This window comes from Malus sylvestris, chromosome 11 (assembly GCF_916048215.2).
Source record: "Malus sylvestris chromosome 11, drMalSylv7.2, whole genome shotgun sequence".
Taxonomy (NCBI): domain Eukaryota; kingdom Viridiplantae; phylum Streptophyta; class Magnoliopsida; order Rosales; family Rosaceae; genus Malus; species Malus sylvestris.
The window spans coordinates 37,202,833-37,228,960 of NC_062270.1; the positions used below are offsets into that span (position 1 = coordinate 37,202,833).

At 36.5% G+C, this 26,128-nt stretch overlaps 3 protein-coding genes across 3 annotated transcripts in view; 2 read left to right on the forward strand and 1 right to left on the reverse strand.

The window, feature by feature from the left end:
* LOC126590036 (protein SRG1-like) overlaps positions 1–26,128 on the forward strand; it is a 102,121-nt gene that overhangs the window by 22,448 nt on the left and 53,545 nt on the right. The window lies entirely within an intron of this gene.
* On the reverse strand, positions 5,232–9,626 carry LOC126590465 (uncharacterized). The gene is made up of 4 exons (XM_050255918.1): positions 9,500–9,626; positions 8,534–8,914; positions 7,736–8,364; positions 5,232–5,321 (listed from the first exon to the last, which is right to left on the reverse strand). Exons 1-4 carry the CDS (start codon positions 9,624–9,626, stop codon positions 5,232–5,234), a joined length of 1,227 nt encoding a protein of 408 aa, XP_050111875.1.
* Positions 10,780–14,296, forward strand: LOC126590466 (uncharacterized). Its single transcript, XM_050255919.1, has 6 exons — positions 10,780–10,984; positions 11,179–11,188; positions 11,294–11,348; positions 11,443–11,536; positions 12,319–12,566; positions 13,327–14,296. Exons 1-6 carry the CDS (start codon positions 10,781–10,783, stop codon positions 14,294–14,296), a joined length of 1,581 nt encoding a protein of 526 aa, XP_050111876.1. The 5' UTR covers position 10,780.

A 26,128-nucleotide genomic window follows, 5' to 3' on the forward strand; every position in this document is an offset into this window, starting at 1 on the left:
GTTGGGTAATTGCCTAAATGGTTATACTCATACTCATAACCATTTATAAACGGTTAACCATACACATAACCGCGTACCCATTTAATCGTAACCGTTTACCCGTTTATCCTTTTTTAACCCGTTTATCCATTTTTTTTTACCATTTACTCATTTTTCATCCGTCAACATGTTTTTTTTAATAATTTGAAAATTAAAAAAGAAAAATTTGTCATAATTTTCTTTTTCTAACACCGTTATAGGTACATTCATCGTACATTTCCCCATTTTAATTTTTTTTAAGTCTTTGTACCATTCCAATAATTGAAATAATAATTTGTGGATGATATTTTTAACTGTTAACAATGAAGGTAATATAAAATTTGCTAAGTATTATTGGGTTACGAAAACTGTTAAAAGATAGTATTCTTGGGTTATTTAACTCGGAATGTAAAGCATTAACATAATATATATAATGGGCCATGAAATTTAAAGTGGTTAAGAAAAACTATATTTTATTAGCTACAGAAATCATGCACTATAGTCAATAGCATTGATCTAAGCTTTGTCCAATAGGGAACGTAGTTTATGTTAATTTTACATATATAAAACAAATAGGTAAACGGTAACCCGTTTATAACCACGGTTAATACCCATAACCGTACATTTAAATTTTGCAAGTAAACAGTTATACTCATAACCGTCTATTTATCTAAACAGTTACCCATAACCGTAACAGTTTAATTTAAACAACTGGGTAACCGCGATTATCCATAACCAATGGGTATTTGCTCATCATATGAATGTGTTGGTGCTACGACGACGACTGATGATCAAAGGGTTGGTTTGTCACAGACTCTTCTTTGTGCCTCACTTTCTGTATGAGCTCGGTAGCGATATGGACCTGTCACCAACCAACCTTTGAATCTTGATCTCATTTGAATAGTCTGTCTATCTTCAGAAAGGACACGTGGTTCCTTCATATATAATTAAAATAATGACTATTTTAATGGTCGAGTATTATTCTTATCAATTTGTATATTACATAAATGATGAGTTAGAGCACTACCTAAATGAGCTCCTAGCTAAAGTTTAGAGAAGATTTGAAAATATTCATTTCCAATCACACTTTCAATCCACTTCTTGAGATTAAGATTCTACTATGATTTACTAAATCTAAGAAGTGAGAAAGGAAAACCTAGCATTAATCACTAATATTTAATAATATTTCAAATAAAAACTCTCGGCATATTAGTCCCCAATTATAACTTCCTAACTTAAAGTCACTTAGTACTACGGTCTAGTGATTTCCTCTTTCCTTGTAAGTAAGAGGTCTTAGGTTCGATTCTCGTCAAATACGAGTTTGAACCACATTATTGCTAGCCAATTGTGAGGCTAAACCCATCATTTCTCTCTTAATATAGATAATATTGTTTGTTCAAAAAAAAAAAAAAAACACCTTCCTAACTTAGAGAATATAATTGGAGAAGAAATTTTTTAGGGATCTCTTAAAATAATTTCCTAGTCTTTTTAGCTGCAATCTAACTAAAAACTATTTCGTTGTTTTTGACTTCATAAGACAAAACATATCACTAGAGATGACATGTATCAATGTCTAGAAAAGGCTAAAAAAGGATGAACTGTGCGTGGTTGCTTTATTCTTAATTTACAATAGGGATTTCCAATTTTTCTAAAAATTGGGGATTAATTGTAGATCCGACTCTACATCAAATTTTAACGATTCGAATTGTCTATTTTGTAGGTCTCGATTCATAGATCATCCTTACAAAAATCCAATTCAATCTGAAACCATTTGCCTATTTAATTATTACAGTGGAGTTTCAATGTTTCGTAGAGAACAAAGTGTTCATCAATTTCTTTGAAATTAATTAGATGCCTCTAATATTTTTTATTTGGTTAATATTTTGCATGATCTATGAGATACACCTTGAAAAATGATGGTTCAAATCATTAAAGTTCAATGTGATGTAGTCCCCGCAACTAACTCTTATTTTTTGAAAAAAAAAAATTTAAGATTCATTTCCTTAAAAGGCCTGTATTTACAATATAACTAAGATCTTGTAGAGGATAGAACTATTGTGGTCTATTTTATCTGACAATATTTAGGGTGGCTGGCGGCAAGGAGAAGAGAGAAAAGAGAGATGTGTTTATAGAATTGTAGGAGAATCTTATCCCACCAACATTGTGCCCTTATTTATAGCAGTAGAAGGAGAGAAGATATTCCTTCTTCCCCAAGTAATACAAGTTGTAATAGGAAATGATAACTAGAATAAAATCTAATCTTGGATTTACACAATCACACTTAAACTAGGAATATTTACAACACTCCTCCTTGAGTGTGTAAATACTCAAGGTACATTTAGCATAATGTAGAAGTTTGAGGAAATTGACTCATCGACACTAAATCCAAGGAACAACGCTTATTCTCAATAAGGTAGGAACTTGCATAAGTAGTAAGTCTTACTAAAAAACCTTAAGGCTATGGTAAAAACCCAAGGAGGGACAACATCCATAGTCTAAGGAAAAATGCGTGAGAAATGCAAAAATCAAAGAAACGTCTATGGGACGTCATCAAGGATATGACCAGCCTAAGGTGGGTGCCTCGTTAAAATCTAGTTAGCAAAAATCCAATGGGAAAAATGCTCCTAATCGTAGAGAAAAAGAGTACATTAAGCAAGTATCTACAAGATACTCCCCTTGAGTTTGACATAATTCCAAAGAGAAATAGCAAATTTACAACTCAGAAAGTTTACGCATACCAATTCCATGAACAAGCTTCTGAAACGTCATATTCGGCAGTGATATGGAGAAGAGGTCCCCCAAATTGTCTTGTGAACGAATTTGCATGACTTCAATCTTCTAATGCTCTTGTTGTTAGGGTGTAAAGAAGAATTTCGATGCAATATGCTTGGTGTTGTCTCCTTTGATGTAACCCTTCTTGAGCTGTTTGATGCAAGCTACGTTGTCTTCAAAGATCGTCGTCGGGACATCAGCGGCGAGATGAAGATCACAGGAGCTTCAAATATGGCCCACTACTGCTCTCAACCAAAAGCATTCCCGAGTTTCTTCATGTAAGGCTAGAATTTCAGCATGCTAATATTTTTGATTTGGCAACTAAGGTCTTTGAAATTAATTAGTGCCTCTAATATTTTTTATTTGGTTAATATTTTACAAGGATGATCTATGAGATACACCTTGAAAAATAACGGTTCAAATCGTTAAAGTTCAATGTGATGTAGTCCCCATAACTAACTCTAATTTTTTAAAAAAAAAAAATTAAGATTCATTTCGTTAAAGGCCTCTATTTACAATATAACTAAATATAACTAAGATCTTGTAGAGGATAGAATAACATTAGTTTGCAACTTTTTTTCCCAACTCACCGTAAAGATCTTGTAGAGGATAGAATTATTGAAGCATTATTAATCTTCTACGCATATAAAGGGAGAATGCAAAGGATAAAGTTTCCATAATATTTAAATTACTCTTCTTCTATTTGGATATCAAAAAATAAAAATAAAATCACAAAAAAGAATCCACGTAGTAGGACCATAGATGGTTACGTTCATTATTTTTTTAAAATATATTTAAATTAAAACAATAATATTTAAAATAAGTAAAATGAATAAATAATAAAAAAGTAAAACAATAAAAAAAGTCGATTTCTAAACTCATAATTATGAAACAAGCAAGATGTCTAATATATAACGAGGTGGATTGTCTATTATATAAGGAGATGGATTGTCTGCCTTTCCATTTCCATACTCTTCTCATGCCCTCTTGTGATATGTGGTCACGGTTAAGTCACGTCAACATTTTATATTAATTTTTTATAGAAATAATAAAACAAAAAGTAATAGAAATATAAAATATTAACGTAGCTTAACCGTGACCACATAAACAGAAGAAGATGAGAGAGTATGGAAATAAGAGGGCAGACAATCCACCTCCAACATATAAGGACAAGTCTTGCTCAAATCTACTGTCGGAGGCCCGATTAGGTCGCCCATGGCGACTTTTGTTGTTAGTTTAGGGGACTTTTCTGAGTTCATTGTCATCTTCACATTAAAGTAGTGCCGATAAAAATTCTAGAGAGGTTGACTACGCAATATCACGGTGACGGTCTATATTTCTTGTTTACATTAAAGAAATTTAGCTTGACTAGATCAGAAGCAAGAAATTTAGCTTGACTAGATCAGAAGCAATACTGCTCATGAACTGACAGGTTTGGGCAGCATGCATTGACATTTAAAAGCCTTGGATCAATAATGTAATGCAATGTAATGTTGAATTAAGACGTTACGCAATAATAAACCTATTTCGTGTAAATTGATCTTCTTATTCTAAACAGTATTGCCTCTTTTTCTTTTTGTTATGTTTCAGTATCAAAACGCCGAAGAGACATACATGGGGGGCTCTTTGCACTCGAGTTACACAAATAATTTTGTTGGACCTGAATGAAAAAAGTTGAAGTTTCATCATAAAATAAAGGGAACTTTAATGAAAAGCTTCTGATACTGTTCACTTTAATGAAAAACCACATTTTTACACTAAAAAGTCAATCCTAGTACTATTCATTTTATCCTTTACTTTGTCCTTATCGTTAAAACTCAAAGTTTTCAAACCCTTTTCGTTAGTTTTCCTTAAAATAAATTGACAATAGAGGATTTGGTGAACTTCTGATGGGAAACACTTCTTCACACTTTTCTCATGTGTAATGAATTTTCAAATCTAACACGTGAGTCAAGTTGCTTTGATACCTTAATTAAAGTTCCAGCATAAATCAATTGGTAGTATGACAAATTAACTAACTTCTTATCGGCCTTTGCAAGATTGTGAATGTAAATAAATGTCGCATATCGGAAGTTCACTAATTTTGCAAAGGCCGATAAGAAGTTAGTTAATTTGTCATACTGCCAATTGATTTATGTTGGAACTTTAATTATGGTATCAAAGTAGCTTGACTCATGTGTTAGATTTGAAAATTCATTACACATGAGAAAAGTGTGAAGAAATGTTTCCCATCGGAAGTTTACCAAACCCTCTTGTCAATTTATTTTAAGAAAAACTAATGAAATCAGCTTGAAAACTTTGAATTTTAAAAATAAGGACAAAGTAAATGGTAAAGTGAACAGTACCAGGATTGACTTTTTAGTGTAAAAATATGGTTTTTCATTAAAGTGAACAGTACTTGGAGCTTTTCGTTAAAGTTGCTTTTATTTTATGATGAAACTTCAACTTTTTTCATTCAGGTCCAGCAAAATTGTTTGTGTAACTCGAGTGCAAAGAGCCCCCCTCGTGTATGTCTCTTCGGCGTTTTGATACTGAAACATAACAGAAAGAAAAAGAGGCAATACTGATTAGTAAAAGAAGATCAACTTACACCAAATAAGTTTATAGTTGCGTGACGTCTTAATTCAACATTACATTGCATTACATTATTGATCCAAGCCTTTTCAATGTCAATGCATGCTGGACAAACCTGTCAGTTCATGAGCAGTATTGCTTCTGATCGTGATACCTCTCTAGAATTCTTATCCGCACTACTTTAATGCGAAGATGACAATGAACTCAGAAAAGTAGTCAACCTCTCTAGAATTACTGAGAAAAGTAGTCAACCTCTCTAGAATTCTTATCCGCACTATTATGCAAAGATGACAACGAACTCAGAAAAGTCCCCTATATAACAATAAAAGTCGCCATGGGGCCGACCTAAGCGGGCCTCCGATAGTAGATTTGAGCAAGACTTGTCCTTATATATTAGACATCTTTCTTGTATCATAATTATTAGTTTAGAAATCGACTCTTTTTATTGTTTTATTTTTTTATTATTTATTAATTTTACTTATTTTAAATATTATTGTTTTTATTTAAATATATTTCAAAAAAAAAAATAATGAACGTAACCATCTATGGTCCTACTACGTGGATTCTTTTTTGTGATTTTATTTTTAATTTTTGATATCCAAATAGAAGAGAGTAATTTAAATATTATGAAAACCTTATCCTTTGCATTCTCCCTTTATATGCTTAGAAGATTAATAATGCTTCAATGATTCTATCCTCTACAAGATCTTTACAATGAGTTGGGAAAAATAGTTGCAAACTAATGTTATTCTATCCTCTACAAGATCTTAGTTATATTGTAAATAGAGGCAGTTAAGGAAATGAATCTTAATTTAAAAAAGAAAGAAAAAGAAATAGTTGTGGGAACCACATCACATTGAACTTTAACGATTCGAACCGTTATTTTTCAAGATGTATCACATAAATTATCCTTGCAAAGTATTAATCAAATCAGAAATATAATGAAATAGTTTTTAGTTAGATTGCAGCTAAAAAGACTAGTAAATTATTTTAAGAGATCCCTAAAAAATTTCTTCTCCAATTATATTCTCTAAGTTAGGAAGTTTTTTTTTTTGAACAAACGATATTATCTATACTAAGGGGCAATGATAGGTTTAGCCCCACAATTGACTAGCAATAATGTGGTTCAAACTCGTATTTAACAAGAATTGAACCGTAGTACTAAGTGACTCTAAGTTAGGAAGCTATAATTGTGGACTAATATGCAGAGACTTTTTATTTAAAATATTATTAAATATTAGTGATTAATGCTAGGTTCTCCAGTCTCACTCCTTTGATTTAGTAGCTCATAGTATAATCTCTATCTCAAGAAGTGGATTGGAAGTGTGATTGGAAATGAACATTTTCAAATCCTCTCTAAGCTTTAGCTAGGAGCTCATTTAGGAAGTCTGCTGTAGATGTTCTAACTCATCATTTATGTAATATATAAATATATAAGAATAATACTCGACCATTAAAATACTCATTATTTTGATTATATATGAAGGAACCACGTGTCCTTTCTGAAGAGAGAGACTATTCTAATCAGATCGAGATTCAAAGGTAGGTTGGTGACAGATCCATATCGCTACTGAGCTCATACAGAAAGTGAGGCACAAAGGAGAGTCTGACAAACCAACCTTTTGATCATCAGTCGTCGTCGTAGCACCAACGGCAAGAACAAGAGAGAGGAACAAAATATACATATACATACATATATATATATGTATATGTATATGTATACACCCACACATCCACACCCACACACAGTGGCGGATCCAGGAATCTTACCCCAAGGGGTCGCAGTGTAAAAGTTCAAATAAAAATTTAGGATGGAAAAACATATTGAAAATGAAATCATAGTACTTTCATTCATAATTCATAATGGAAACAATATTACAAACTATAATTGTCCACGACGAGGTTTCATATTTTGAAAACGAAGCATTATAGCTTCATTTTCAATACAAGCAAAAATATCTCTCTCAATATAAACAAGCAAGCTATCACTCAACCATTGATCTCCCATTTTGTTCCTAAGTGGACCCTTAACAATATTCATGACAGAAAATGCTCTCTCCACTGAAGTAGTTGCAACTGGTAAAACTAAAGACAATGTAATGAGCAAATATACATAATTGAATACTTGATGCATCCTTGTCTTCACCATTTTTTTTGCAAGATCACCAATCCCTTCCAATTGAGAGAAATCACTACTGGAACACACATAATGAATATAAATCTCAAGTTGATCTTCAAGTGCCAAACGATCTTCATCCGAAAAGTCTTGAGGATAAAATTGAGCAAGACGAAGTAACTTTGGTTTATCAAAAGCTACAAATGAATCTTTCGGACTCAAACATGCCATACAAATAAGCAACTCGGTATTTACCTCATTAAAGCGATCCTCTAACTCCGTAATTTGCTCATCAATGACATAAATAAAGAGCTCCACACGATAATGATGACGATTTGTCTTTATTGGAGCATAACGCCTTGACCTCCCTGGAAGTATAAATGCCTCTTCCATGTTAGGAACATCAATATGATGTTTTTCACAAAAAGAAGATACTTCATCAACCAATGCATCGAACCCATTATTCCTCATCCAATATAGCTTTTCCTTGCATGATTTCACTAAAGCCATTGCATTCACAATTTCTTGATCTTTCCTTTGCAATGCTTGTGACAAATCATTTGTGAGTCCCAATATGACTTTCTTCAAGAAAAGGTGAAACACAAACTCAAAAGTAAGTATCACTCTCATTAACGTATTTGCTTCACCCGCACTTTCATTGGGATTATCATCAATAACCATTTGAAGCACATGAACCACGGATGAAAACATAGAAATGATGCTAATCAAGGTACCATAGTGTGAGTTCCATCGTGTGTCACCGGCACGTTTGAGACTTGTTTCTTGATTTAAGCCTCGCCCCGTTATAAGACAATCATTTTCAAAAGCTATCACAAGCTCTTCTTGAAGTTGCCCTCTAAGTGAATCACGCCGCTTACAAGATGCTCCAACATGATTAACCACATTATTAGCCGTTGCAAAAAAAAGAGGCAATGTCTATATTATTCTTTGCTACGGCAACAAGAGCTAGTTGAAGTTGATGAGCAAAGCAATGAACATAATATGCACAAGGTTGTTCTCTCAATATCTTTGTTTTAAGGCCATTCAACTCACCTCTCATATTGCTAGCACCATCATAACCTTGTCCTCGTAGCTTGGAAATGCTCAAACTGTAGCGAGAAAACAATGTGTCAATAGCATCCTTTAGTGAACTTGAAGTAGTGTCGGTAACATGTTGGATACCCACAAATCTTTCAATTACATGCCCATTGTCATCCACATAACGCAACACCATAGCCATTTGCTCTTTCACAGACACATCACGTGCTTCATCCACCAATATTGAAAAGAATCTATCTTTTAGACCATCCATGATAGCATCAAGTGTTTCAAGGGCACATGAATTCACAATTTCTTTTTGAATGGAAGGAGCTAGTAATTTGAGATTCCCCGGAGCATTTTCCATCACAACTTCTCTAACTTTATCATTATTATCTGCAAGGAATTGCAATAACTCCAAGTAATTTCCCCTATTGCTTGAAGTGGCACTTTCATCATGGCCACGAAAAGGAAGACCTTGTCGCAATAAAAACTTAGTGCACTTGATTGAAGCAATCACGCATGTGCGATAAGCCTTACGAGCTTGGTCATAGTGTTTGCTCACTGCCGTTTCAATATGTGTAGCTTGATTCATCAAATTTGTAGCAGCTTCTCTAGCCTTATTATGAACACTCCCAACCGGTCCAACATGCATCTTAAATCTTTCTCTCCCTTTCTTCCAATTCTTAAATCCATCTCCAGTGAAAGCTTCACTACCCACTTGTTCAAAATTGGTTTTAAAGAGATAGCAATAGAGACAAAATGCCGCATCTTTAGATACACTATACTCCAACCAATCAAACTCATCAAACCATTGGGGAATGAAGCGTCGATTAATTCCCGACATATTAGTTATTGGGAAATTATGACCTCTAGGTTGACAAGGTCCTTTTTGTAGATATAATCTTCGGACCTCATCTCTCATATTAGCGTCATAATCTATTATTCGAGTTCTTAATCCAGGATCCGCTTGAAGATTACCCAAAACATCATCTAACTGACTTTGTCTTGAACTTGGAGTTCTTGAACTACCGACAGTATTTGAACTATCAACATTATTCGAACTACCCGAACCCGATGATGACTTTCTCTTAAAAAACTGTTCCATAATAATGCTTGCTACATATACAAAATATTCAAAATAAATACTCACAATATAAACAAACCATAAACATAATCAAAATAAATATGAATTGGATTTCAATTAAATTAAATATCTCATCTTGCATTCTACATATACAAAATAATGAAAATAAAAACTCACAATATAAACAAACCATCAATATAATCAAAATAAATATGAATTGAATTTCAATTAAATTAAATATATTCTACATATACAAAATATTCAAAATAAATACTCACAATATAAACAAACCATAAACATAATCAAAATAAATATGAATTGGATTTCAATTAAATTAAATATCTCATCTTGCATTCTACATATACAAAATAATGAAAATAAAAAATCACAATATAAACAAACCATCAATAAAAACAAACCAATAAAAACTCACAATATAAACAAATCATCAATATAAACAAACCATCAATAAAAACTCACAATAAAAACTCACAAAATAAATATGAATTGAATTTCAATTAATTAAATATATTCTACATATACAAAATATTCAAAATAAATACTCACAATATAAACAAAGGGAGGAGATGGAGTTGGAGCCGCCAGCAGAGGAGCAGCAAGGGAGGAGATGGAGTTGACGTTGAGGGTTTGGGAGCAGCAGCAGCAAGGGAGGAGAGGAGTTGAGGGTTTGGGGGAATTGAGTTAGGGTTGGAGGATGACAAAAACAAAAGAAATTGGGGCTTTTGAGTCGGGTAGGAAGGCTGGGACTGGGGGGGACACGGTGGGAATTTAATTATTTTTTTTTTGTTCGGCCTGGCCCAAAACGACGCCGTTTTGGCCAGGTCATTTAAAAAAATTTCCTGGGCCAAAACGACGCCGTTTTGCCCGTCTGTTTTGAAAATTTGCTCGCGTGCTGCTTCTTCTTCCTCTTCCTGCCGCTGCCGAGTCTTCTTCTTCCTCTTCCTGACGACGACCCCGACGACCCCAGCTGCAAGAGGTCGCATATGGGAGCTTCAAGGTTGTTTCCATGGTTTCCAAGGGGTCGTGCGACCCCGACGACCCCACTGTGGATCCGCCCCTGCCCACACACATAGTATTCTACACAGTTAGTATATATACCATTACCAGAGCCTATCTAAAACACCCATTACTTACAGCGTACGCAAAAGCTAAGTATGGAAGAAAAGGCATTTGCAGGGAAGGGCTTGTACGGTGGTTCTCTTCTTGTTCCTAGTGTTCAAGAATTAGTACAGAAGCCAATACTCACAATCCCACCCAGATACATACAGCCTCATCATCAAGAGATCATCAGTTCTGATCATCATGCTCATCAAATACCATCCATTGACATGCAGCAATTGCTTTCCCAAGAATCAACTGTTGGAATCTTATTTGGACTCTACAAATCATGATAAGGAATTGTCACATTATAATTATAATCAGTTAGAGTTAATTATTAGGTTAACTTCCTTCCTTTAAAGTAGGACCTTAAGGCAAACATGTTGAAGTGATGGAAAGCCCCACGTCTATAAGGATTGAGTAGTGCTTTCAGTTACCAACTGCTCCATAATAGGTGGAATGCAGTTTGGAACAACATCTATATATGGAACGGTCCCTGCTCAAGAGGAAAATGTTCTATACAAAAACTAGCCCTATTGTAGTGAGAACATAAGGTCCCCATTGAATAGAAGATTCTTCTTTATTCACGATTTTATGGCTTTATCAAACATACGGCAGCCAAATGTGAGAAGTTATTTATTTCTTTCTATCAAATGCATTTGGATTGAATTGATAATCAAACTCTTGTTCAGATACATGTATGTGGATTGTGATTTAGGGTTCTTGCTAATTGGAAAGTTCCAACATCAACCATTTCTGAATCTGAAATAGCCAGGCTCCATTTTGCTTGCCAAGAGTGGGGTTTCTTTCAGGTAATTAAATTACCTAGCCTCTTCCACTTAAATCTTTCATCAAATAGTTCTGATTGTTTTTTGCGCCCACGAGTTCGAGGAATTTGTCGATGATCATTTAGTCTAGTATCATAGTCTTCGTTGGCGATATGAAAAGCAGTACATAACTATGTAATCATGTAATTAATTATATATATTTCACCTCAAGTTAAGCTAAATTAGCAGTCCACTTCTATATCAAACTTTCCCTTGATTTGTCGTTGGTTGAAATTCATGTTAGCAACAAGTGAGTCAAACTTAAAAATAGCCAGCCTACCCTTTTGGAAATTCATGGCTTCGACTTTTTGGTTATTTAAGGACCGTTTTTACGGATAAAACCATTTTAGGTATCAATCGAATGGGCTGATCTGAAAAATACTGAGGTTTCATAACAAAATCAAGTGGCAATATGGAGTGTAGCTCAACTAATATAAGAACATGTAAAGTCTCTTCTCTCCGATTTGGGATTCATAACTTGGATAACGTGAAGTACATATGGCCGTTTGACTTTACATGTGAGACCCCCTGCTCGGGTGAAGTATGGTGCAAACAAATACCATGATGTGGAAGCCTAGGCATTAAGCTATAAATTAGGTTGCTACAAAATATATTATATCTTTTTGTTCTTCTTTTCCTTGGTTAACTTGGCTACTTTCTGGGCCTAACCTATGTTTTTTTCACCTTGCCTGCATAATAAATTTTAGAATTTGCTATTTCGTAGGTTTTTTGGCCATAGTATTTATTCACTCTATATATTTTTACAGTTGGTAAACCATGGTGTGAGCTCTTCCTTGTTGGAGAAAATGAAGACAGAAACTCAAGAGTTCTTCAACCTACCCATGGAAGAGAAGAAAAAAATTTCGCAACAGCCAGGAGACATTGAAGGTTTTGGACAATCCTTTGTAGTTTCTGAAGACCAAAAACTCGATTGGGTTGACACTTTCTTCTTGACCACCCTTCCTGTCCAACTGAGGAAGCCTCGCTTACTCCCAAAACTCCCTTCTCCTTTCAGGTCCTCTCATGATTCCAAATAAATATGTTTGTCTATGATATTTTGCAATATGAATGTGAATGCACGAATATATCGAAGAGTAACGTTACCTAGTAAAAGGAAAAAAAAAACTGATTTTATTACTGACAATCTCTAGTTGAGTATTGATATAAGTGAGTGTAACATACTGACTTACTTCTATTAATAAGTGTTACTAATGAGATCATTTGTATGTGTCTAATAATATTATTGTTAGATATCAGTGCATTAGGGCATTTAGGTATATATTCATCCTAACATAATTTTCCTATATATACTAAACTCAGGTGTCGAATTAGTTTTTTATATTGGTCCTTTTTATGAGGTAAATTGTTTCAAATCCTTTGTATCTATACACATAGGTGTTAGGAGTATTAAGATCCAATGGGTAGGAAATGGACAAGTGTCAAAAGATCATGAAGATAGTTAAGTTGGTTATATTGTTACTTAGAGTGTAAGCTCCCCAATGATAGTATAAATAGCTTGAAACAAATCATTGTAACTAATAAGAAAATACAGAACAATTCTCAACAGATTTCTCTCTCTAATATCTTCGATCTTCTACTTCTCTCTCTATCTCTTTCTTCCTTCTTGCTTCTGTATAATCCTCTTCTTCAATAACCTCTGATGGTTTACATGGTATCATCGCCGGAACAAGCATAAAAGCTTGACGGATTTGTAGATCTTGGTTTCGATTTCTTTCGCTACTGTGATTGGTTTCTGGTACATTGGTATATTGCAGATTAGTTTCTCGTATTTGTGGTGCTTTCTTTGCAATCATCAGTCTGGTTCTTCAATCTTCAAAACGTGCCCACCAACTCTTTGTGGTTTGGTTTCTGTCAAGATTCTTTGTGATTTCTTTACAATCTGCAACAATGGTGACAACTGCTCAGTTACAGACTTTCCAATCTCCGATTACTTCTTTGATTTCGTCTGTTTCAAGTTCGGTAAATGTGAAATTGGATGAGACGAACTATTTGGCTTGGCATTTCCAGATGCAGCTCCTTCTTGAAGGCCATAGCATAATTGGTTTTGTTTATGGTTCAATGCCCTGTCTTGCTCAATTCAGTCAAGATTCCTCTGATAATTCGGCAATTTTGTCTGGTGATTCCTCTACAAGGGTTCCAACTGATGACTACAAGACATGGAAGATGTATGATAAGGCGTTAATGCAATTAATTACTGCAACTTTGTCTCCTGTTGCAGTTTCTTGTGTAATTGGAAGTACTAGCTCTAAAGAACTATGGATAATTAAAGAAGCAAGAGATTTATTGTCTGCTACTGGTGTATTTTTTGATGATGATGACATTGTGATTCTTACATTAAATGGGTTGCTTGCTGAATTCAATACCATAAGATCTGTGATTAGGGGTCATGAGACTGTGATATCATTGAAAGATCTTCGATCTCAACTACTTGCGGAAGAAGCTTTGCTTGAAAATGGCTCTAATTTACCTGTGTTATCTGCATTAATGGCACAAACCAATAGTTTTCCTTCCAAAAATCAGTCTTTCTTTGGTTCTGGTGCTAATAATAATAGTCCTAATTCCAATGGTTACAAGGCATTCAACTACAACAATAAGGGTAGAAATCGGTTCAATTCCAACTTTAATTCAAAGTTTGGCAACAACGAGAATTTTCATTCTAGCCATGCCCCTGGAATTCTTGGTACATCTCCACCAAGGGCTCTAAACTATGGTTTTCAGAATTAACCATGTCAGATTTGTGGGAAGAGTAATCATTTGGCTTCTACTTGCCAGTTTAGGAATACAACCACATTTCAAGGCTGTCAAATTTGTGGTAAAAACAATCACCTTGTTGATACCTGTAGATATAGGAAGGCAGTTGCTTCTTCAGGTTGTCAGATTTGTGGCAATCCTTATATAGTGCAGAAACTTGTTTTCAGAAGAATTTTACCACATAAATAAATGCAATGCATGCTGCTACTTCTCCATTCTCAGTACCATCTGCACCTGTACAACAACAAGTTTGGCTCACTGATTCAGGTGCAAATAATCATATGACTTCCGAGTTGAATAATCTTTCCTTAGCAACTTCATATCCCGCAAATGAAGTAATCCAGACAGCTAATGGTGAAGGTTAGCTATCTCTCACATTGGTTCTTCTTTCTTAACAACTCCAATGCAGCCTATAAAGCTCAATTCTGTTCTATGTTCTATATGTTCCAAAACTGTCACAAAACTTACTATCTGTACATAGAATCTGTTTGGATAATAACTGCTGGTTGATTTTCGATGCATTTTCATTTTGGATTCAGGACAAAGCCACATGGATGATCCTTTACAAAGGGCTGTGTAACAATGGATTGTATCCCATCATCTCATCGGGTTCTCTTCCAGTCGACAATAAATGACAAACTGTAACGTTTCTTGGCAAACAAGTCACTGTCAGCATTTGGCATAAGAGGCTAGGTCACCCTTTAAATAAAATAGTCTATAAGATGTTAAGCAATTCAAAAATTTCTTGTGTTGCTGACAGTATCCCTTCATTGTGTCAAACATGTCTAGAAGGTAAGTTTAGTAAACTACCATTCTTCATTCGGTTTCAAAGTCTGTAAACCCATTTGATATTGTTTATAGTGATGTGTGGGGCCCTGCTCCTTGTGTGTCTTTAGAGGGATTCAAGTATTATGTGACTTTCATTGATCATTGTACTAAGTATTGTTGGCTTTTTCCAATATGCAATAAAAGTGATGTTTTTCCAACTTTTGTGTCATTCTACAATTTTATTTTAAATCAGTTTCATACATCCATAAAAGTTCTTCAAAGCGATGGTGGTGGTGAATATATAAGTAAGGCATTTCAAAAGTTTCTTCTTGATAAAGGAGTAAGTCACCAGATGTCTTGCCTTTATACACCAGAACAAAATGGCACATCAGAGAGAAAACATAGACACATCATTGAAACATCCATTACCTTGTTACAGACTGCTTGATTACCATCCTTGTTTTGGTCATTTGCTTGTCAAACCTCAATATATTTGATTAATAGAATGCCATCATCAACATTAGATCATAAATCCCCATTTGAGTTGCTGCATAATTCTTTCCCTAAGATCCAACAATTGAAAGTTTTTGGGTGTTCCTGCTATCCTTGGTTAAGACCATACACTAGCACAAAATTAGAACCTAGAACAACAAGATGTGTCTTCTTGGGATATGCTTCTAAGTATAAAGGGTATCTCTACTATGATGTGTCTAGAAAGAAAGTTTATGTGTCAAGACATGTGATTTTTGATGAAACTGAGTTTCCTTACAAGTCCTTGGTTCTCAAATACCAATCTGTTACTTTTGCACCATTACCATCATTCATCCCATCACTTATTCCAATACCAGATCAAAATAGTGTTCTTATTTTACCAACAACTCAGAGTCCATCCACCTTTGGTCCATCTTTTGATTTTACATACCTAGGTTTAAATGCTACTTTGAGTCCTATGTCAAATACTGATATGCATCAAGTTTCTCCCGAGCTCCATTCTATACTAGCTGCAGATACGAGTTCAAACTCAGAAGCCTCAATCTCTAGTCAATCCATTGGTGCAGCAATTACACAGCCTTTGCCTCCTACACTCCCTGTGGTCCCTGAATTCCAACTGGAACACCTACAAGTGGTTATATTTATACCACCAGTGAATCTCCACCCTATGCAGACACGGTCAAAAAATGGCATCTCCATGAAAATTGCTCTTTTAGCTGCTATACATGAACATAAAGGGGTTAATCTGAGTCAAGTTGAGCCTGCAACCTATAAGTCTGCATTAAAGTTCCCAGTATGGCATGAGGCTATGAAAGATGAGATTTCAGCGTTGCATAATCAAGGTACATGGTCTCTGGTACCTCTACCAAAACATAAGAACTTAGTAGGCTGTAAATGGGTCTTTAAGATAAAAAAGAATGCTGATGGTTCTATTGGGAGGTATAAGGCTTGCCTAGTAGCTAAAGGGTTTAATCAAGAAGAGGGTATTGATTTTAGGGAAACTTTTAGTCCGGTTGTGAAGCCTACAACAGTAAGACTGGTTCTAGCTTTATCTGCACATTTTGGTTGGACATTAAGGCAATTAGATGTGAAAAATGCTTTTCTCCACGGTATCTTGCAAGAGGAAGTATACATGACTCAACCACCTAGATTTGTGGATTCAAAGCATGAAGATTATGTGTGCAGGTTACATAAATATTTATATGGATTAAAGCAGGCACCAAGGGCCTGGAATGAGAGATTTACTAGATTTCTACCATCCTTGGGGTTCAAATCCACATATGCAGATTCATCATTATTTGTAAAAGTTGTTAACAGCTTTGTGGTGATTTTACTCTTATATGTGGATGACATTATTATTACTGGCAGTGCAACACAAGCAATCACTGAGGTCATTCATTTTCTTACAAGGGAGTTTGATATCAAAGACTTGGGACCACTACACTATTTCCTGGGGATTCAGATTTTGTAGAAGAATGATGGTTTATTTCTCTCTCAAGACAAGTATGTTACAGATTTGTTAACTAAGGCTGATATGCTGCTGTCTAATGTGCAACTCCATGTTTGCCATACAATAGGTTGCTCAAAGATGATGGCAAACCTTATAATAATCATGCCCTATATCGAAGTTTAGTTAGAGCTTTACAGTACTTAACATTCACTTGACCTGACATTGCTTTTGCAGTGTATCAGGTTTGTCAGTTTATACAAAACCCTAAGGAGTCACATTTCATGGTAGTGAAAAGAATTCTTAGGTACTTAAAAGCTACTCAAGGTTGTGGCATTCATTATGTCAAGAGTTCACTGGATATTACTGCATATAGTGATGCAGATTGGGCTGGAGATCCTAATGATAGGAGATTGACTACTGGAATGGTTGTATTTTTGGGATCTAATCCTATTTCATGGTCATCTAAGAAGCAACATATTGTTTCTCGCTCATCCACGGAAGCCGAATATCGGGCTTTATCCACTACAACTGTTGAACTTGATTGGATCCAACAGTTGTTACATTTTCTCCAGATTCCAGTTGTAGAAAAGGCACTTCTCTTATGTGACAACTTATCTGCTATAGCACTGACCTTAAATTCTATTCAGCATCAACGTACAAAACACATAGAGGTTGATGTGCATTTTGTTCGAGCGCGGGTAGCAAAACAGCAACTGCAGGTGCATTTTGTCTCTTCCAATGAGCAATTTGCTGATATACTTACCAAAGGCTTATCTGCTCCTCTTGTTTAGGCTCATTGTGCCAATCTTAGGCTCAAATTCTCTGCCTCTGAGCTTGTGGGGGGATGTTAGGAGTATTAAGATCCAATGGGTAGGAAATGGACAAGTGTCAAAAGATCATGAAGATAGTTAAGTTGGTTATATTGTTACTTAGAGTGTAAGCTACCAAATGATAACATAAATAGCTTGTAACAAATCATTGTAACTAATAAGAAAATATAGAACAATTCTCAACAGATTTCTCTCTCTAATATCTTCGATCTTCTACTTCTCTCTCTATCTCTTTCTTCCATCTTGCTTCTGTATAATCCTCTTCTTCAATAACCTCTGATGGTTTACATGGTTTACAATAGGTACGCTACATAATTCCTAAAATAGAAAATTAGATTTTAATCCTTAAATAAGATGAAATTTTAAAAAAAATGTCATATGCAAGATTAAAAATTGATTAAAAATTGATTTTAGTCCCTAGACTCTATTTAATGCCAGCATACGTAATAAATGTCTTCTTTTTTTTCTTTATAATTTTATGGTAAATTAAATTGTATGAAAATATTATAAATTTTAATTCTCATTATGGTAAGTATCTTTTATAAGAAAATATTTTCGTAAAGATTTTTCGGTACACTTATGTTTTTTCATATTTTTTTCTGCGCGACTAATTGATTATAATATATTTAAGAACGAACATTTTGGTACACTAGGTTAGTATCATATATTTAGGTACCGACATTTCTATACACTAGTTTAGTATCATATATTTAGGTACGAAATTTTTTGGTACACTTATGTTTTTGCATATTTTCTTATGTGCCACTAGTTCTCTACAATATATTTAGGTACGGATATTTCGGTACACTAATTTAGTAAAATATATTATGATATGGACGTTTAGGTACACTAATTAGAGGAAGCAAAATAAAATTAACGAATTAAAATGTGTATAATAATAAATTTTAATTTTAATGTAATATCTATTAAATAGTAAACAAAAATATAATATGAATTTGAATTAAGTACACATTTGAGGACTAAAATCAATATCCAATCTAACACAAGGTTTTCATTGAATTTTAATCTTCTTTGAGGATTAAAGTTCAAAAACCTCAAGGATGTTTTAGGGATACACCCTTGCAACTCCTATTTCAAACAAAAAAGATCTTCTAGGTTTAATACATCATTCTATTGGTTATCGGCTGAGCGAAGTGGTTGGGAAGTCAATGGTGGAGCAAGATCAGGTGTTGGCATCGGGATTTGGAGGCTAGACATCGCTAAGACCTGAACAATCATATTCATCATCTCGTCCTGCAACTTCCTCTTTGTGATTTATAAAGAAGCTTGAGAGCTTAGAAAGAGGGATAGGGAGATGAGTTTACAAAAGGGAATCGATGCTACAACAAGATTTAAACAAGGTAGCAGAGCTTTTACAAAGGCTTTTGGTGAGGGTTGATCCCGAAAGGGATGAAGGCTTGGGCTGACTACAGTTTCGTTGAAGGCAAATCTGGCTTGAGCAGAGTTTGTGTATTTGTTTGTTTGTTTGAGTGTCCTCATCTCTGATTTCTCTTTCTTCTTTTATAGACAGTTTGACTTGGCCTCCTATAGCTTTAATCTTGCCCGAATGCAGCTTGAAAGGCAATGACTCATTAGCTTTTTACTTGTATTGCCACTGTAAAGTGCTTTTGGGCTGATTAGCTGGCTGGTTTACACCACTTGGTCTTTAGGTAGGTGAACAAATGGTTCAAATGATCTGCACTTAGTCGAGAAAAGGCATTTTCTACCTTCTGGGCTTTGGCTGAGCTTCGGGCTCCTTTCCTCCTAGTCCTTCTTTTGGGCCAACTCTCTTTTGAGCCCAAAGTTTAAGTTTTAACCCAAACAGAGCCCCCTTCAATTAATATTCAGGCTGGAATTCCAGGCGCCAATATTGATTGAATAGCTGCATGCTTGTATACCTTAATCTCGGAACTTGTGTTTTCTAAACGGGACGAATGCAATCTTGCATCTCTTGCTCTTCTCATGACCGTTGAGCTATCCTCTGAGGTGTCTATAAATTCAGGCTCGAAATTGCTCCTGTCCAACCAACAGATCCTCTTTAGCTTTCTCTTTTATCTCCCTCAGACGTTTTTACCTTCTCAGTTTTATTTTAAAACTGGAAAATGGGTTCATCTGAATTCAATTGGGGTTTCCTAAAACTCCATTTTCATGAGAAAAAGGATTTTCATCAAATGTCTACTATCTCCAACACCTTTGGTTAAACACCCTGCTATCCCCAACACCTTTGGTCAGGCGGTTTCCTTCTGATGGCTTGCCCTCCTGCTCGTTACTTTGATAAGTCGGGCTTTACCATCATACCTGGCGACGGTTCGTATTGAGGGTCATCTACCAGGCTCATCTTGGCCGCACAACCCGATCACCTGATCGGGTTCTATCCATGAAGATAACAGAAAATGGTTGAGACACCATTGCATTTAGAATGAACCATACATTGTGCATTGAGGCAGAATCTGATGCAAATTTCACCAATTTGTTGAAATGAATAAAACATTATTTTATCAACTTTTATCTTTTTGTCTGCTTGAATGGTTGATGAACAAACACTGTACTTTGACATCCTGAAGCCTGCTTTATCTTGCATCTTCTTCAATATAACAATATCTAACATCCCATAATGTAGGACAGTACCTTGTTAAGAATTTGACATTAATGGGATGTCTCTACCAATTTCCTTCGAGGTCCGCCAAGTAGTATCCTCCCTTGTCTAATACTCGACTAATCATGAAAGGACCTTCCCATGTCGGGCTCCATTTTCCAAAGCCCCTAAGCTGAGCCCCTAGAGGGAGGACTGTCTTCCACACTAAATCTCATTCCTTGAAAGACTTTATCTTTACCTTTTTGTTATAAGCCTGGGCAACAGCTCTCTTTCCTTCCTGAATCTGGTTCAAGGCTTCAATTCGGGCTACATCTAAGTCTTCAATCCCTTGACACATGGCTTCGATGTATTCTTCACTGTGTAACCCAAACTGATTTTGAATTCTGACAAAACTTACATTGATCTTCATGGGAAGCATTGCATCTTGCCCGAAAGTTAAAGCATAATGAGTTGTCTCTGTTCCTGCCCTCTTAGAGGTTCGGTATGCCCACAAAGTATTCCCCAGCTTTTCATGCCACTTTTCCGGACTATCTGTCACCATTCTTTTGATAATGTATACCAAAATCTTGTTGCTGGATTCTGCCTGGCCATTTGACTGTGGGTAGTAAGGACTGGACTGGATCATCTTTATCTTGTATTTGCTTGCAAATTCTTCAACTTCTTTTGAAATAAAAGATGGGCCACGATCCGTTACTATAGTTTTGGGCACCCCAAATCTATGCAGAATCTTGGTCTCAATAAAATACTTGACTGCAACTGAGGTTATGGATTTTACGGCCGAGGCTTCTACCCAGTTGGTAAAGTAATCCGTTGCTACAATTATGAAAGTATGCCTCTTGCTAGAAGCTGGATAAATCTGCCCGATGAAATCCATTGCCCATCCTCTGAAGGGCCAAGGCTTGACTATTGGATTTAAAGGTATTGAAGGCATATGTTGGAGTGGTTCATGTCTTTGACATTCTTCACAGCCTCGGGCATAAGACTTGCAATCTTTTTCCATGTCGGGCCAGAAATACCCATACCTTCTAAGCAACCACCTCATCTTCGTTCCAGCTTGATGTGTTCCGCATATTCCTTCATGTACCTCGGCCATCACTCTCATAGATTCCTCTTGGCCTAAGCATTTCAATAGTAACCCGTCTGGAGTTTTCCTTAGCAGGTTCTTCGCCCATAAGACATACTTGGTTGCTTGCTGTCTATTCTTCTTGCTTGTGGGTGAAGAATGATCATTTAAATGATGAATGATAGGTGACCTTCAATCTTCTATCTCAGTTTCTAGAACCATTACATCCAGATTGAATCCTCTTTCTAGGATAGAAGGAAGGTTTCTTCTTTGAATATCGACATCTACCCCATTTTTTCTTTCCTATATTGGCATGCCTAAGGCTAATTGTTCCATCTCATTGGCCGCTAGGTTGGATCCCCTGGGAACATGATTAACTGATATCTCAGAATCCTAATAACTCAGCAATTGCATGGCCGCCAAGTAATACCCTGCCATGGTGATATGTCTGCACTTGAAATCCCAATTTAGCTAGTTTATTACTAACTCTGAATCAACAAACACCTCTACTTCTACTGCCCCCAGATCCATCAAGATTTCCAAACCAATTATTAAGGCTTCATACTCTGCCCAATTATTGGTGTTCCCTTGGTAATCTAGGAGGAACGAGTAATAATGATAAACCATTTGGGGGTTCACAATGACAATCCCAGCTCCAGAGGCCTTCTGAGTATAGGAACCATCAAAATAAAGCTTCCAAGGAGTAATCCAGAGGCCAGTCACTCTTTTTATCTCTTGCTGGACCTACTCCTCTTTACCCGAGATATCTTTGCTTGGCGGGATCCAAATACTAGTAACTTCCAGGGTCCCCGGGATATTGATTATCTCATCTTGAGACTCTTGATGCTCCGTCAAGAAGTCGGCAATTGCTTGGCCTTTGACTGCCCTTTGGGGTACATACTGAAAGCTGAATTCTGATAATGCTAAAATCCACTTCCTAATCCTTCCCGTTAACATTGGTTTTGATAACATATACTTTATCACATTTGTCTTGGCAATGATGTGCACGTGACAAGGTAACATGTAATGCCTCAACTTACTGGCAGTGAAATATAGAGATAGGCACAATCTTTCCACTGGAGAGTATCTTGTTTCTACCTCGGTCGGAATTCTACTGAGGTAATACACTACCTGATCTTTCCCGCCTTCATTGTTTTGAGCTAGTAGACTTCCGATTGATTTTTCTGAAGCTGAGATATATAGCTTTAAGGGTTTTCCCCTTTGAGATGGTACCAACACTGGTGGAGAAGTCAAATAAGCTTTGATGCTGTCAAAAGCCCTTTGGTGTCGTGGTCCCCACTCGAAATCTTCTTTATCCTTCAGTCTCAGCAGATGAGTTAATGGTTGGATCTTGCCCGCTAAATTGGTAATGAATCTCCTTAAGAAATTAATTTTGCCTAGAAGCCTCTGAAGTTGTACTTTATTGGTGGGTGAAAGCGACTCCATTATTGCCTGAGATTTGTCTTTGTCCACTTTTACTCCTCTTTGACCCCAAGAAGTTGCCCGCTCTTACTCCAAATGCGCACTTCTTTGGATTCATCTTCAGCTTATGGATCCTCATCCTTGTTAAAGCTTGCCTGAGGTCTGTCAGATGCTGCTCTTCTGTTTTGGATTTTACCACGATGTTATCGATGTACACCTTTATGTTCTGGCCAATCAAATCATGAAAGATGGCATTCATTTCCCTTTGATAGGTTGCACCAACAATCTTGAGCCCGAATGGCATGACTAGATATTCATATGCCCCCACATGACCGGGACACCTAAAAGCTGTTTTATGTATATCTTCCTAAGCCATCTTTATCTGATTATATCCGGCATTTCCATCCATAAAAGATAAGACTTTATATTTTGCTACTGCATCTATGGACAGGTCAGCTATGGGCATGGGATATTCATCTTTTGGTGTGGCGCCATTAATATTTCTGTAATCAACACAACATCGTACTGCTTTTGTTATGGCTTTTAAACGGGTACAATGGTGGCTAACTACTCTACATATTTGGCTGGTCTAATAAATCCAGCTTTTACTAGCCTTTCAATTTCTTCTTTGACCTTCTCTTCTATTTCCTTTGACATCCTTCATGGTGCTTACTTAACATGTTTATACCCCTCCTTGATGGGCATTCTATGTTCCACCAAGGTTGAATATAAACCTGGCATCTCAGTATAATGCCAAGCAAAACAATCTTTAAATTCTTGTAAAAGACAAATAATCTTTGCCCGATCATTAGTTTCTAACAAGCCACTGATCTATATAGGTCTTGGATATTCTTCTATCCCTAAATCAATGACTTCCAAATGATCCTGAACCTCTGGTGGTGGTTTGTCTGGTTCTGCGCAAAAAAATTCAACGAACTCTGGGCTTTCGAGCAAGTCGTCTGGCCCATCCAAGTCATATATGTACTCGGCCATTCGTATGGCCATATCCAACTCTTCTCCGTAAAGCTCTTCTTTGCTTTTATCCTGATTGGTCGGAGTTCCTAGCTGCCACTTCTGCTCTTCTTTATCTAAGAGCTCCCTTTCTTGCTTTCTTGCTTTCCCTTACACCAACAGTCTTTTGATCAGGGACCTAACTGCCATTACCTGATCCTTCTTCTTTTGTTCTATCATTGATGGTGTAGGGGTGTTGGGACGATACAAGGTCTATCCCACTCTTTGCTAGTAAGGAGCATTCCTTGTTCTAAAAGCTTTTGGGCCGTCACCTTGGTAGGAAGACCGTTCTCATCTGCTCCGGAACATTTCAGAATTCCTACGTTGGGATTGTAGAAACTCTCTTCCGCAACATTGGCTGTGGGGAGAAATGGCCGTGATTCGGCCTCCACCATCTCCCAAAAGCCTAGTCCCTCTGTCACTGCCTTATGATAAACAGCTACTTGTTAATGTAGAGTAGAGGGTATGGCGAGACTTTGGTGAATCCAATCCCTTCCAAGTAAGGCTCCATAGGTGGAAGTGCAATCTACCACAAAGAATGCCAACATGATTTGTTTGGACCTCAGATCCACTTCTAAGGGCAATATCCTATGAGTTTTAGTGATAACGCCCGAAAGGCTTGAAATCGTGAGGTCCGTAGGAATAAGATCTTTTATGCCTCTCCCTATCCTTTTCATTTGCTTGGCTGGCAGTACATTAACAGCCGTTCCTCCATCAATTAAAATTCTTTTGAAATGCATCCTTTCCAAATGAGCTGCAACATATATTGTCTTAAGATGGTTGGCTAGTAACATGTTTGGACAGCTGAACACCATTTTATCCATATAGATCCTTAAAGGACCATCTTTGGATGCTTAAGAAGATTCAGCTTTTCCCGACTCTCTTTCTCCAGCTATCTCAACACTGACATGGGCCATCATTGGCTCCGTCGTCACATAGTCTCCTTCCATAGTGGCAGGTTGATTAGGCTCGGCACCAAACATGGCGGATAGCACATACGCCATGTTGATATGAAAATTGCTAGGCTCTGGCAGTTTTTCTTTCTTGCTCCCGATCTATTCCATGAACTCATCTAACCAGGCCATCGCATCTTCTGGAAGCAATGGTTCTGGTGCCCCCTCCTGTTGATTCATGCCCGAATATGGTGTTTGCTTTGGAACTTCACCGAAAGGATCCACCAATGATAGAGAATGTGGTTTTCTTTCAGGCGAAACAGTTCCAAAACAAATAGGCTCCGTCTTCCATCCGGGAGTTGGCATCATTATCATATCTTCTTGAGCTCAACTCAAGATCCTATATTTCCCAAGGTGTAGGCTTTGTGGTACATGGTTTCCTTCACCTTCTGTTTTGCTATTAGCCCTCTCCACATTTTTTTACTCCTTCAACGGAACTGACTACTCCTCCCAGATGACGTTTTTTTTCAAACTTTTGATTCTTGGATGCTTTAGATGTCGCGGGGGTCTTTAAAGAATTCATGTAGGCTTTGTGCTGCCTCTGGACCCTTCTAACCATAGAGGCTCCCATTTGTTTAACAGGCTGTCCATTTTTCCCAACCACGTACCATTTTCGCCCGAGGCAGGCAGGGTTATCTTTCTTAACAGGATTTGTTATCCTATCATTTCTCTTGACTTTTTTCCCTATATGGCCATATTGAAGATGTTTTACACCCCTCTCTTTTGGCTTTTTGGCATCATTCTCTTCTGCCTCCTCAGAAGCTTCATGATTACGAAATATCTCTGATAAAGCTCTGGGTTGGGAATCGCCTCCTAACCGCTGAAAAACACTTCGGGAAGTATCTATTCCTGCAGTCCGCCTAGCTTTCTCACGGGCCTCTTTTCTTTCTTCTTATTCCTTCATCCTGATCAGCTCATGATCCATGAGGACTCCTGCTGGTGGTATTTCGAGCTCACACTCGCATTGGCATTTACTGTAAAGAACCATCCATTTGATTATAGTTGCTTTTGGATGTTTAGTCAATCTGATCACCCCTTTTGTGGATTTGTTAGCCAGTCTTCCTTCTTCTATTTCCCTTGCGACCTTTTCTTTCCCCTTCTCGACCCATGCCATACTGATCATATTACTGGGGCTTCTGAGAAGGGATCCGTATGTTTACCCACCACTGCTTCCTCTGGCTGGTTGGTTTTAAGTCTCTCTCTTTCCCTATTATCTTTTT

What these genes read in the sequence shown, in the direction of transcription:
- LOC126590465 (XM_050255918.1), bottom strand. Translation starts at nt 9,626, where the DNA reads ATGGAACAGTTTTTTAAGAGAAAGTCATCATCGGGTTCGGGTAGTTCG. An exon ending in TCAGTTAGATGATGTTTTGG is followed by an intron (nt 8,915 to 9,499) that starts GTAATCTTCAAG and finishes AATTCCTTGCAG; the next exon opens with ATAATAATGATAAAGTTAGA. An exon ending in TAGAGGATCGCTTTAATGAG is followed by an intron (nt 5,322 to 7,735) that starts GTAAATACCGAG and finishes GTTATGTTTCAG; the next exon opens with TATCAAAACGCCGAAGAGAC.
- LOC126590466 (XM_050255919.1), top strand. Translation starts at nt 10,781, where the DNA reads ATGGAAGAAAAGGCATTTGCAGGGAAGGGCTTGTACGGTGGTTCTCTT. An exon ending in CAAACATACGGCAGCCAAAT is followed by an intron (nt 11,349 to 11,442) that starts GTGAGAAGTTAT and finishes ATTGTGATTTAG; the next exon opens with GGTTCTTGCTAATTGGAAAG. An exon ending in AAACTCCCTTCTCCTTTCAG is followed by an intron (nt 12,567 to 13,326) that starts GTCCTCTCATGA and finishes GGTATATTGCAG; the next exon opens with ATTAGTTTCTCGTATTTGTG.